General features: G+C 34.7%; 1 protein-coding gene across 1 annotated transcript in view; it reads left to right on the forward strand.

Moving 5' to 3' along the window:
* Positions 1–13,092, forward strand: part of LOC131951279 (uncharacterized) — a 132,653-nt gene extending 119,561 nt beyond the window's left edge. The window contains exons 4-19 of the mRNA XM_059313635.1: positions 829–933; positions 2,045–2,125; positions 4,893–4,979; positions 5,300–5,383; positions 5,736–5,828; positions 6,130–6,246; positions 6,688–6,801; positions 7,226–7,330; positions 7,838–7,906; positions 8,506–8,595; positions 8,694–8,756; positions 9,197–9,322; positions 9,482–9,601; positions 9,923–10,024; positions 10,263–10,343; positions 11,150–13,092. Of these exons, the coding sequence (XP_059169618.1) occupies positions 829–933; positions 2,045–2,125; positions 4,893–4,979; positions 5,300–5,383; positions 5,736–5,828; positions 6,130–6,246; positions 6,688–6,801; positions 7,226–7,330; positions 7,838–7,906; positions 8,506–8,595; positions 8,694–8,756; positions 9,197–9,322; positions 9,482–9,601; positions 9,923–10,024; positions 10,263–10,343; positions 11,150–11,668 (1,956 nt within the window). The 3' untranslated portion in view covers positions 11,669–13,092. The remainder of the gene's footprint in view (positions 1–828; positions 934–2,044; positions 2,126–4,892; positions 4,980–5,299; positions 5,384–5,735; positions 5,829–6,129; positions 6,247–6,687; positions 6,802–7,225; positions 7,331–7,837; positions 7,907–8,505; positions 8,596–8,693; positions 8,757–9,196; positions 9,323–9,481; positions 9,602–9,922; positions 10,025–10,262; positions 10,344–11,149) is intronic.
* Positions 13,093–13,145: the final 53 nt, after the last annotated feature.

The following is a 13,145-nucleotide window of genomic DNA, read 5'->3' on the forward strand; positions in this document are numbered from 1 at the left end:
GTACTTGACGAAACAGATGAAGTTGTAGTTCTTATTCCATGCATACTTAAATAATATGAGGAGGGGTCGGCTGTATTCAACGTGATCTGGGGGTGGGGCTTAAGTGTATTCAACGTAATATGGGGGTGGGGCTCAAGTGTATCCAACGTGATCTGAGGGGTCGGTTGTATGCAACGTGATCTGCAAGATCTATAGAAATCAGCGTGATCTGAGGGAAAGGGTTTCTACCGTAGTCAACGTGATCTAATGGGTCAAACGTAAACTTGAATCCTACACTAAAACAGCAGCATATTGAATTAATCAAGGCCACAATCCGAGTTTAGTTCGAGTTAGTGGGAGGATAATCAAGATTTTCAAGGTTTATTTTTGGCTTGTGGGAGGTAACTCGTATTTCTGGTCTGTGACAGGTAGCTGTAGTCGACATGCAAGATTTCTCCCGATTGTCTGTGGATCGATCCTGTCACAAGGTCCGTCTGATTAGCTTAGTGCAGTGGTTCTAACACTACAGGCATATGCCCTTAGATCTACTGGTCGATACTACAGCAGAGCGGTACGCTGTAATACAACTCCGGTATTCTACAACATTTGAACCCCTTTTTCATACGTTGGATGGACCAAAGCTACTCTAACCATACACTCTTACACTGGCCTTGACCTTAACTCTGATACCGATCATACTCCCACACCCATCCCATTGAGAACCTTCGTTAAAACAGACTTCATTAGTGTCGTCCTTTGACACATCTTGAAAGAAAACCTATGGGGGAAATTAAAAAATTAAGAATTCCCGAGGGAAAAAAATGATGGAAATTTATTTTCTGTTTGCAGGAGGGCAACACACCGCTGATGTGTTACCTGAAGGGTGGACAGCCGGACTGTGACGTGGTTGAGGCCTTCCTCAGGTGTAACGCTGATTTGTACATCGCCAACCAGGTGAGCAGTGCTGTACTAGTGGCGGGTCGAAGTCTGAGCTAAAGTGTCAGCTTAAACAAAATATGAGCTTGAAAAAAAAGTGTGAGCTAAAAATGTAAACTAACAGTGTGAATTTTAAACAAATTGTGAGCTAAAAGTGTGAGCTAAAACAAATATGAGCTTGAAAAAAAAAGTGTGAGCTAAAATGTTAACTAAAAGTGTGAACTTAAACAAAATGTGAGCTAGAAAGTGGGAGTTAACCTAAACTGGGAGATAAATTAAAGTGTGAGCTAAACAAATAGTGTGCTAAATTGAAGTTTGAGCTAAGTGTGTGTGCTAATTTAAAGTATAAGTTTTTAAAAAATGTATGATCATAATGTGAGCTAAAGCATGAGCTAAATCAAAATATACATAACGCGGTGCAAGACTGTGTGTGCCAGAGTTTCTTCCAGGCATCTCTTCGGGGGGGGGGGGCGAAGCCCCCCAGAAAATTTTTTACCGCCCCCCGAACGAAATGAAATTTATATAATTTATATAGAAAATATATACTTTTAACAGTGTCCGCCCCCCCCGAAGAAAGTTTACCGCCCCCCCGAAGATTTCAAGTGCCCCCCCCGGAGAAAAAAGTCTGGAAGAAACACTGGTGTGTGCAGACTGTGTGAACTTGTATCCGACTTGTAAAGGCACAGTGAATTCCCAGACTGCAGAAAGTGTGAACTTGTATCACACCGACTTGTTAAGGCAAGCTGAACTCACAGACTACAGAAAGTGCGAACTTGTATCATACCGACTTGTTAAGGCACGGTGAATTCCCAGACTACAGAAAGTGCAAACTTGTATCATACCGACTTGTTAAGGCACCGTGAACTCACAGACTACAGAAAGTGCAAACTTGTATCCGACTTGTTAAGTGACATTGAATTCCCAGACTGCAGAAAGTGCGAACTTGTATCACACCGACTTGTTATAGGCACGGTGAACTCACAGACTACAGAAAGTGCGAACTTGTATCACACCGACTTGTTATAGGCACGGTGAACTCACAGACTACAGAAAGTGCGAACTTGTATCACACCGACTTGTTAATGCACATGTTTTCCCGGCATACAGCAGCTGGTTTTCTCTTCCACAGCTTGGGGAATTCCCGCTGGAGCTGCTGACCACGTCACCAGACATCCCCGCCTTCGTCAAGGACGTTTTTCTGAGATATGTGGTAGGTTTTTTTCTGAGATATGTGGTAGGTTTTTTTTCTGAGATGTGTGGTAGGTTTTTTTATGAGATATGTGGTAGGTTTTTTTCTGAGATATGTGGTAGGTTTTTTTCTGAGATATGTGGTAGGTTATTTTTTCTGAGATATGTGGTAGGTTTGTTTTTTTCTGAGATATGTGGTAGGTTATTTTTTCTGAGATATGTGGTAGGTTTTTTTCTGAGGTAGGTGGTAGGTTTTTTCTGAGATATGTGGTTGTTTTTTTTTTAGATATGTGGTAGGATTTTTTTTCTGAGATATGTGGTAGGTTTTTTTTTCTGAGATATGTGGTAGGTTTTTTTTCTGAGATACGTGGTAGTTTTTTTTTTCTGAGATATGTGGTAGTTTTTTTTTTCTGAGATACGTGGTAGTTTTTTTTTTTTTGAGATATGTGGTAGTTGTTTTTTTTTGAGATATGTGTTAGTTTTTTTTTTCTGAGATATGTGTTAGGTTTGTTTTTTCTGAGATATGTGGTAGGTTTTTTTTCTGAGATATGTGGTAGGTTTTTTCAGAGATATGTGGTAGGTTGTTTTTTCCCCTGAGATATGTGGTAGGTTTTTATTTTCTGAGATATGTGGTAGGTTTTTTGTCTGAGATATGTGGTAGGTTTTTTTCTGAAATATATTGTAGGTTTGTTTTTCTGAGATATGTGGTAGGTTTTTTTTCTGAGATATGTGGTAGGTTTTTTTTTTAGATATTATGTCATTAATATGTTGTATTTTTTTTTAAATCTTACATACGTGGTAGGCCCCCCTATGTGTTTTTTTTTTCCAAAATATGTGTTAGGTTGTTTTTTTTCTTAGATGTATTGTACGTTTTTTTTTCTTAGATATGCCGTTACTTTTTTTTCTCTCTAAGAAATGCGGACGTTTCTTTTCCTTAGACATGTGGTATTGAGTCATTGACCAATACAATTACACCTGAAGTATCGAAGCACCCAGCCCATAATCTTGTGATATTGTTTTGCACCAAAACTCTATTTATTTCAAGCAACTTCTATCTCGCCCGGTCGGCTCAGACTTAGTGAGGCGCCACCAAAGTGGTACTGTTAAAATGGTAGGGGAGGGGAGGGGTTATAGAAAAAGCTAACATCATTGCTGGAGAAAATGGAAAAATATAATGGGTTGAGGTGGGGGAGTGAGGTGGGCTGAGCGATACAATGCTGGGATAATCGCTAGTATTAAAGGGAGACGTTTTCTAGAGAACATGGCACAGTGGCGTAGACCCCTCGGTTGATACATAAAGGTTGAGCGGGGGGTGCAAAATCAAAAGTCTGAGGGGGGGGTGCAAATGAAAGGTTTTAGGGGGGGGGGGGTGTGCACATCAAAAGTTTGTCCTAGGGGGCCGAGGAGGGGCGCTATGCCTCTGATATATACATTTATGATGCGGGAAAAGATTTGACCCCCCCGCCACCCTATGAGACGACCCTGGCTACGCTACTGACATGGCACAAAACTGTTGGTCAGCTTCTTGCAGCTGTGTCATGTCATTGGATAGATAACTATATATATATATATATATATATATATATATATATATATATATATATATATATATATATATATATATATATATATATATAGGCATAGGACTATAGAGAGGAGACCGTTTCCTCCTGGACGAACCAAATGCTCCGATTTAGCTCCTCCCCCCCTTACCTAATCCACTGCACTCGACAAATTAAAATTTCCAACCTATCCTACAGCCTTATCAGATGCGAAGAATTTATTATCAAAGAAAGATAACTAAGAAAATGTTAGACGTAAACAAAATTTGACAGCGTACTTGCTTCCCCCTTGCATGTCAACAGCTTCATTTAACTGAGGGGAATTTCAAATTTTATTAGCCATTTCTGAGCGGAGACGCAAACTAAACTAGATAGCGTCGGTTATTCCAGGAAAATAACAATTTTTTATTTGCTACATAAGTTTATATTTAGCAAGGAATGCAGCAGATAAAGAAAAAATGTAGATTCTCTAGGTGTGTATTACTGTATTTTAAAGTGTATTTTTTCCTGTAGTGGGGAAAGGGGTGGTGGTTGGTAGTTTTTAGTCTTAGTTTAGTAGTTTAGTAGATCTAGTCTAGTAGACAAGATCTGGCTACATTGTCCACGTATATAGATCTAACTCCAGCTAAATAATTTCACTGCTAGGGATTTGCATGTTTTTGTGTGCTTTTATTAATTTGTTTTGCTTAGTTACGAATAGGCCTTGAATAAGCTAAATATTACTAAATAATAATAATAATTCATAGTTCACGTAGACAATTTAAATAAATTAAAAATATTTTAAATTAAATGATTGAAAATATCTTTCAGTCTTTCAGGGAATGAAAGCTGTGAGACTAACCTTGTACATTTTAAAATATATTTCAGCTTGGGGTATGGAAGACTGTATAGTATACTGTATACTGTATAGGACTAACCAGAGGGGTGACACCAAGGGAAAAAATAGTAAAATATATAGAGAAAAATTTGAGGGGGGAGGGTGCAAATCGAAAGTTTGAGGGGGGGGGTGCAAATGGAAAGTTCGAGGGGGGGGGGTGCAAATGGAAAATTACTCCCCGGGAAGAGTCGCTACGCCCCTGGGGGTGAAACCATTAAGTGCCGCACCGGGTGACACCTGACCTCGCTATGCCACTGGGACTAACTAGATCATTTTTTCCATCTTTCTATCTTTCAGCCTGGGATATGGGAGGCTCTTGGATTAACTAGATCATTTTTTCTATCTTTCAGCCTGGGATATGGGAAGCCGTGGTGCGTGATGACGCCATGAGTGTGAGGAGGCTGATCAACCAATGGGTGAGAGTGGACGTGCAGAAGGTCAGTGAGTTCATTGGTTTGATTACACTCTCTGCTTACATCGTCTAATTACATTCTCTGATTACTCTCTTTAATAACATTCTCTGATTACATCTTTAAGGACACTCATCTCAATTTATCACAATACAATAGAGACAGCCCTTAAGGACATTCATCCCATTATTTCACAGAACAATAAGGATAGCCCTTAAGGACATTAACCACTGAAGCTACTACTTGTCTTGAACTTTTCTTGCTTGCATGTTAACAACTTCATTTTCCCTGTAAGATCAGAAGGAAATACCAGGCTGTGTAACATTTTTGTAACATTTCTGTTACAGAATGGAAAAACCTTGTTACAGCTGGCTCTGGAGATGGGCACTGAGAACATCATACGTGTGGTCAGTGGCATCCGGTCCTCCATGGTACGTGAATTATTTTAACAAATTTTACTTCATTCATTAATTTTCATTAACACAATTAAAAGCCAGTTACTGCATACTTTAGATTAATCTTAATAGCATGGTTTTGTTCTGTGTGGTTATCATATTAGTAAACAAGTTCTCTAGAGCAGTTACTTTAATGTAACATTTAACTAAAACCTACACATAACTACTTAACTACTTACTGGTATTGAGAGGAAAATAATTATCAACACAATTGAAAGTTAATAGAGAATAAATAAAGTTCTACTCTAATTCTGGTTTTAACTAAATTCCTACAAATTTTTTTTGGTGCTCTGTGGGCAAATTGACTGACTACACCTTTCTTCCCCAGGAATTTGCACACAGTGTATTGTCTGGGGATACACAAATTGTGAGGAGAATGTTGAGGCTCAAACTGAAGATTAATATCAACTTTAGAAACATGGTGAGTAGAAATATCAACTTTAGAAACATGGTGAGTAGAAATATCAACTTTAGAAACATGGTGAGTAGAAATATCAACTTTAGAAACATGGTGAGTAGAAATATAAACTTTAGAAACACTGTGAATAGAAATATCAACTTTAGAAACACTGTGAGTAGAAATATCAAGTTTAGAATCAAATTCCATATTTTACCAGACTATTTGAGCTGCTATTATTTTTTTTATATATTTCACTGCTATGTCATAAGAAAATGTAACAATGATGATAATCAACAAATCTGATGTAAATCTTTTTGTTCAGGGTGACAGAGGAAAGACGCCAATATTTTATGCACTGGCCCAGGGCAACACAGATCTAGTGCACACACTGCTGGACAGGGGAGCCAGGGTGGATATAACTCTAAAGGGGGAGGATGAGGTCAGTTTTACTTTAACATGCTGGGTCCATTTGTTGATAATACTCAGTGTGATCATTGTGTGCCCAAGTGTGAGTTGGTATGTGTGTTAGAACTGTGCAATAGGTCTAGATAAGTCAGATACCATCAGAACTGTGTGTACTCATGGACATCCTACAGACTTGATTTCAGTATCTGAACTCAATACTCTTGTGTAAGAGGTCACCCACTCTACTTTTTGACCATGCCATCTCATGACTGTGGCAAGTCGAAATGTCTAAAAATTAATCAACTGGGCAGAGATCAGCTGGTTTTTGTTAAATAAAATGAGCCAATTTATTATCTAGAAATGTAGTCCTGCATGATGCATCACTTGTATAAGCTTTTTAATGAAGTAAGAATAAACAACTGTTGAGTAAATGTAATACATTCAGACCAAAATATGTTGACTTTCCATTGGACAGATTGACATTCCATTGTTTTTCACTGCCTTGGAACACCGTCCACAACTATCAACATCTTTACTGAAGGCCATCATCCCCATGGTGCCTGTGAGAGTGGACTGTCTTTTTTACAAGGTGGATTTTTTTGTTTTGTTACATCAACTTTTGTAACAAATAGCTAATAGTTACTTACAAACATGTTAAAAATCTAAAAAAAATAAAAAACAAAACAAAAAAAAATACTAACAACAGCAGATTGATTTTAAAAAGGACAAATGAATAATGAATTAATAAAACAGTTTACTAATTATTTGCCATATTAGATCTTCCAATGTATTTTAAATAAAACTTGTTGAATATATTTTTTATTGTCAATATTTTACTATAACATGTTTGGAAAAGAAGAAAGTTATTTCAGCAATGAGTAAAAATAGCTTGTAGATTAGTGTCACATAATATAAAAATATGTACTGAAAGTAAAGAAATCAACTTCTTGTGAACAAAGCTTTACTTAGTTTTAATTTTTTTTAAATAATTCAATGATAATACTTGTCTACAGGGCAAAAATGTCCTGTTTCACTGTATAGAGAAATGTGTAGGTGAGCAGTTAGTGGATTTTATTCTCAGCAAAAGTTCCCCATATCTTGTCACACAGCGAATAGAGGTAAATAATTGAATGGTTTGTACTTAATAATGATGTCAATGTGTAAATAGTTGAATGGTGTGTACTAAATAATGGTATCAGTGTGTAGGTGAATGATGTGTACAGAATAATAGTATCCATGTGTAGGTGAATGGTGTGTACTATTTATAATGGGATCAATGTGTAGGTGAATGGTGTGTACAAAATATTTGTGTAAATGTATAAATAGTTACATGGTGTGTACTAAACAATGGTTATAATAATATGACTAAAATGAAGCTTTCAAAGTTAAAATAGACTAGACTGTGACACAAGGCCTATATGAATAGAAAGTTTTAAAAAGTTAAATATGAATTTGATGACTAATGAATATACCTAGTTAAAAAAGAACTGTAATATTTGGATCTGAAGAGTAGCAGCCACATTGTAAAGGATACTTTAGAAATGTTATAAGCTAGAGAAAGTGGAATTTATGTGTATATTGGCAGTTTCCCAAGCAATAACTATCTGATTCTTTATTTATCTCAGTACAACAGATGCCCTAGGGAAATGGCAGAAGAAAGACAATGTACTTGGATGATCAGAGCTATTGATAATGTAAGCTTTAGTTAAGTATGTGAATTGTCTTTTAAAGAAGTTGTATTTTTTAAACTTACAACCTAAAACTATTACTGTTGTATATTATCCATCAATAACTCTTTTCCATCAATAACTCTTTTACACATTTCTATGAATAATATTTGCTAGAGCCACTTAATATTATATTGCATAAAAATGACTTTAAGTTATAGTTTTGAAGGTCAAGAATCATTTTGATTTTGCATAGATGTATATCACACTATTTATAATTTATATACCTATTATAATTTTTAGCTTCTGATTTATACTTTCATTGTAAAATTGGCTTATTTAAAAACTGATTAATTATTTTGACTTCTGATTGGATATTTATTTGAGTTGGAATATTTGAGAGCTTGAAAATGGAACTTTAAAATATAACCTAATCACTGAATGTAAAAGTAAAATAGAAACCAATCATTGAAAGTAAAACAGAAGCTAATCACTGAAAGTAAAACAAGCTAATCACTGAAAGTAAAACAAGCTAATCACTGAAAGTAAAACAAGCTAATCACTGAAAGTAAAACAAGCTAATCACTGAAAGTAAAACAGAAGCTAATCACTGAATGTATTTTCAGGCTGTTGTGAGATGGGTGTACCAGGAAGAAGGGATGAGTCGCCAGATCCTCATTTTACAAGGTTATCAATACATTCCTGCTGCGTTACAGGTTGGTGCTCTTTACTTCAAGGAAACCATTTTAAAAATATCTAAACGTGGTTAATTTATCCTAGTTTGTTAACATTTCTGTTTTGAAATATTTGACAGAATATAAATTGTAACCAAGAAGATGATACAGACACTTTCTACAGATATCTTTCACTGTATCAGGTATAATTTTCTATACTTTCATTTGGTGTTGTTGGTTTATTATGTAGCCTACAGTCCATATATTTATACTATTAAGAATTAATATTTTACTATTTCAATTCTATACGTCTATTCAGATAATCGAGGTTAAATTTTTTATATTTTAAGAAACTTAAATTGACGAAATTAATAATTCTGTTTGAAAGCAATAAATCCTTTAAAGTAAAATTAAAGTGTTGAGAACATATTACATAAATTATTTTTGAAAAAATATACCTACATAAATTATGGTTTGAAATCTTACGTTTAAGAATGGCCTGAAAATATTTCTGCAGGGTCTTTAAAACTTTGAACTATCTAAATAAAGTTGAAAGAACTGACACAATTTTTTTAAACCTATCTTTGCTTTTAGCTTTAGCTACTAAAGCCTGAATTACAATACAATCTTTTATAAAACCCAGGAACAAGTAAATGCTCTCCATAAGGCAGTAGATGAATGTGATGAAGAAACAGTTCGAAGAATTATTTATTTTCGTCACCCAGATGAGCACAGCCTAGAACCTTGTCTAGCAGACAGTAGAATACCTGTAAAATATTTTTTTTTTAAATTTCTAATGTCGTCTAGAATACATGTAGTATATTTTAATTAAAAGTTACAATTTTAATTGCTTTTTTTATTGATTTATTTAGAAAAATATGGGTAGGTCTCTTTTTAATTTTTTAACTTTACTTTTTGTTTATGACAGGGTGATGGGCAACCACTTCTCCATAAAGCTGTTCTCCGAGGGAGTGTTGGCGTGACACAGCTGTTAGCTGAGACCCTGGTCTACCAGCGCCAGCAGAGACTGGACTCTATACGTGACCAAGTAGGTCCCATATTAATAGCGATGCTTTATTTCATGTATTCAACACCACGAGCAAGTCCTGGTCTAAATTTACTGCTGTATTTTTATGTTGGGCTATAAAAAATCATAAACATTTTAAATAATTTACATTTAATTATAATGTAAATAAGACTTATCAGATGTTATTTACCTTTTAAAGTATATATGGCCTACTCCCCCGCTTTGAGACTTAGCATTCCAAATATGGATGATTAAATAGGTAATACTACACTGTTGTGCCTGTTTAATGCTATATCTAAATACAGAAGGCACTTCTATGAAAGCAATTTTCATTCTATTTAGTATTTCCGTACTGCCCTTCATTATGCTTATGGCCTGGAGGATGGTAAAGAGCTGGTTAGCATGCTGTTAGATTATGGCGCATCAGAATTTTCAATGGATAAGGTCAGTTTTTAATTAGGGAATACCTACATGACTGGTTAGAGCTTATGGTTAATAAAAATATTGTTTTAAGTGTTTCATAATCACTTTTTGTGGTAGGCTCTAAACATCAGTTGATGCTATCTTGTCTAAATCTTTAGTAATATAATTAAAATCAACCCTACTTTTAGATAATAATTTTGATTTTGCTTTCTTGACTAATAATTACAAAAATTTTTTTTTTTCATGTAATGTTGTCCAGGATAATCGGTCTCCATTAGCATTTAAAGACAGACGTGGACAAGAGTTGATGAATGAACTGCTTCAGTACCAGTACTTGCAGGTTTGTTGGGCTATTTAACATTATACAGTACATCAGCTTTTCAGAAAGTGTGGCTCAATTTTATAAGCTTTTAATTGGTTCGCGGTCTTTTTTTTTTTGTTTATTCGTTTGGAGCATGTGGCAAACATTGGAACTTCATTCAGAACTTGTCTTCAAGGACAGTATCTATTTTTAAAATTTAATTAGACATTAGGTTAGTCATCAAAGTTAATTTAAAAATTACTATATTTAATAAAAAAGGGGAGATAACAAGATCAATTACAAGCAATCGATCTATTAGATTTCGTCCTTTATAAACTATTTTTTGCCTGAGCGTCAATTATGGTCTAAAAAGGAGCAGATAATTATCTTTGAGGGATTGCAAGCTACTAATCCGGTTTGAACAGAAATATGTTTAGTCGTATGTGGCATCAACTTCATTTAGAACTAATAACTAAAAATTGGAAAATAAAACAATTATAATTATATAAAACCTCTATGATAATCTTTTAAATGCACTGAAAATAAGAAAATAAAACAAAATTGCTCTCTGGCACGCATGAGATCTCTTACATATTTTAGCGACCAAAACTATTATTAAAGAAAGCATCTATGTATTTTCACATTTTCCGTGCATTTAAAAGCTAATTAATTTTATCTTTTATATTTGTTGTACTTTTTTAAAAGATTAGTTTATTAAAATGGTCTAGTTCAGAATGTGGCATACATTCATGCTCAGTTTCATCTGTTCAACAAAGTCTACATGGTTGCATGAATTAAACAAATATTTTTACAAATAACTTCAATGTATATATTTTTTTAAACAGGATTTCAGTGAACCAGAACCAGACCCTTGGAGTGTACCTCTACCTATCCCTGTCATTGATTACTTCCTCAACACCTGCTCCCATTCAGAAACCAACGCCACCTATCTCTCCCCGCAAGGCATAGAACACCTGAGCAGCCACATGAACACCAACCACCGCCACTCTGCCCTGCCCAGCACTGAGATTGCCCTGACAGAAGCTTCCAGATCTGGTACACTCCTGGCCAAGTCGCACAAGTTTAAGTCAGTCTCTGATACAAAGCTTCACAAACTGACACCGGCCAAGCCCAGCTTCGCAGCGCACATCGCTAACTTCCCTGATGCAGTCAAATCAAGATTGACTAAAAGGTCCAATAACAAACTAAACATGGACAGTATTAGAAAAGACTATATTCCTGTTCCAATGGACGCCCCGAGAGATAGCGAGGATGACTTTGATTTCGAAGACGACGTTGCAGATTCTAGAGACTTATTGGATGAAAAGGAAATGAGAAAATCTACTTCATGTGTTTTACAGTAAACTGGATTTTGAAATTTTTGCTCGAAACAGTTGAAAAGTTAAATTGACTGATTTTGATTATCGAACAGAATGTTTGCTAAGAAATATGGATAAATTATATTCATAACAATAATTGTGAAATTTTGATTGGTATGATAGAAACTGAACATTATTAATCTGAACATTTAAAAAAATTGTTATGATTTGTTTTTTTAGAATGCTTTTCCTAAATACAGGAACATGAATGAAATTATTTGGCATTTTTAAGCGAACAATTATTGCAGTCAAAATTAGTTTAAAATTATTGTAAATATCACACAAACTTATAGCCCTGACCTAAGCAACTGTTGCTAAGTAATCAAACATTATGCAGGCCCTTGTTTCCTCTGTTTAGCTTACCTGTTATTAGTGGATGGTTGATTGGTAATAAGTGCACAGATATGATCAATATTGATTGGGTGTTGGTTTTTACTGCACATTTGTATATGGTTCTTTGTGATTTATGTCTGGTGCTAACTCAAAGTGTTAATGTTAAATTAAAATATGGATAACTTTGATTTCAAAATGCTTTTGTAAATCAATTGTTATGCTGTTTCAATCATGAGCTAAAAGAAATTTTTCTGTTAAGTGTTGCGAATCATTTGTGTATATGTAGATATGTGATGTTAAATAAAAACCATTTAAAATTGTGTTTAACAAGCACCACCTCTAGTCATGTAACATTAGCTCTATTTAAAGTTGGTTTTCATTCAGCTAGCTGAAAGTAAACTAAATGACCAAATTGTAACTGACAAAGGATGACTTTAGGTACACCCTACTTTTAGTAAATGTACAATTTAAGTAAATATGCAACAGTTATTAAAAGATCTACATTTAAAGTTGATCAACATTTTCTTACTCAATCTTGAATTTCCAGTGATTTCATGAAATGAAACTACTGAAATTGAAAATAAAGATTAAACTATTAAAATTCCAAAAAGGAATCATCAGCTTTCTCAAGAAAATGACTATTTTTGTGACTTTCAAGGAAAAAACTGCGTGCAATGTTTAACAAATGACTAACATTTATTTCCATTTTCCAACTCATCAAGTCTTTGTAAACAAAAAGTATTTTTATGTACATAACCAATTCCCTGTATTCTGAAAGATATGTTAGCAGCAAGAGTTGACGACTAGAAGCCTATTATCTGCACTAAAGTGCCTTGTCAGAAATAAATTATTTTAATTGTACCCCGCCATCAAGACCTTCAGATGTTAGGAAATACAAATTACAATTAATATTTCAAACAGAAATAGAACTTACACTTTGTAAAAATCCACTCCCTCTTTAAAATGTCCATTCAAAAAAGTGACCCCACTAAAATGTCCATACAGTACTAACCAGGTTGTGATATTCAACTTGTTTTTGTCTCAAACATGTACAGTTTCTATGGATAATCCTGCTGCTTACATTAGCATTATCTTTGTAATAAAACATTGGGTGAAGAATTCTGTGTGT

This window comes from Physella acuta, unplaced genomic scaffold, assembly GCF_028476545.2.
Source record: "Physella acuta isolate Inbredline_101_S28 unplaced genomic scaffold, ASM2847654v3 ptg000806l, whole genome shotgun sequence".
Lineage (NCBI taxonomy): Eukaryota > Metazoa > Mollusca > Gastropoda > Physidae > Physella > Physella acuta.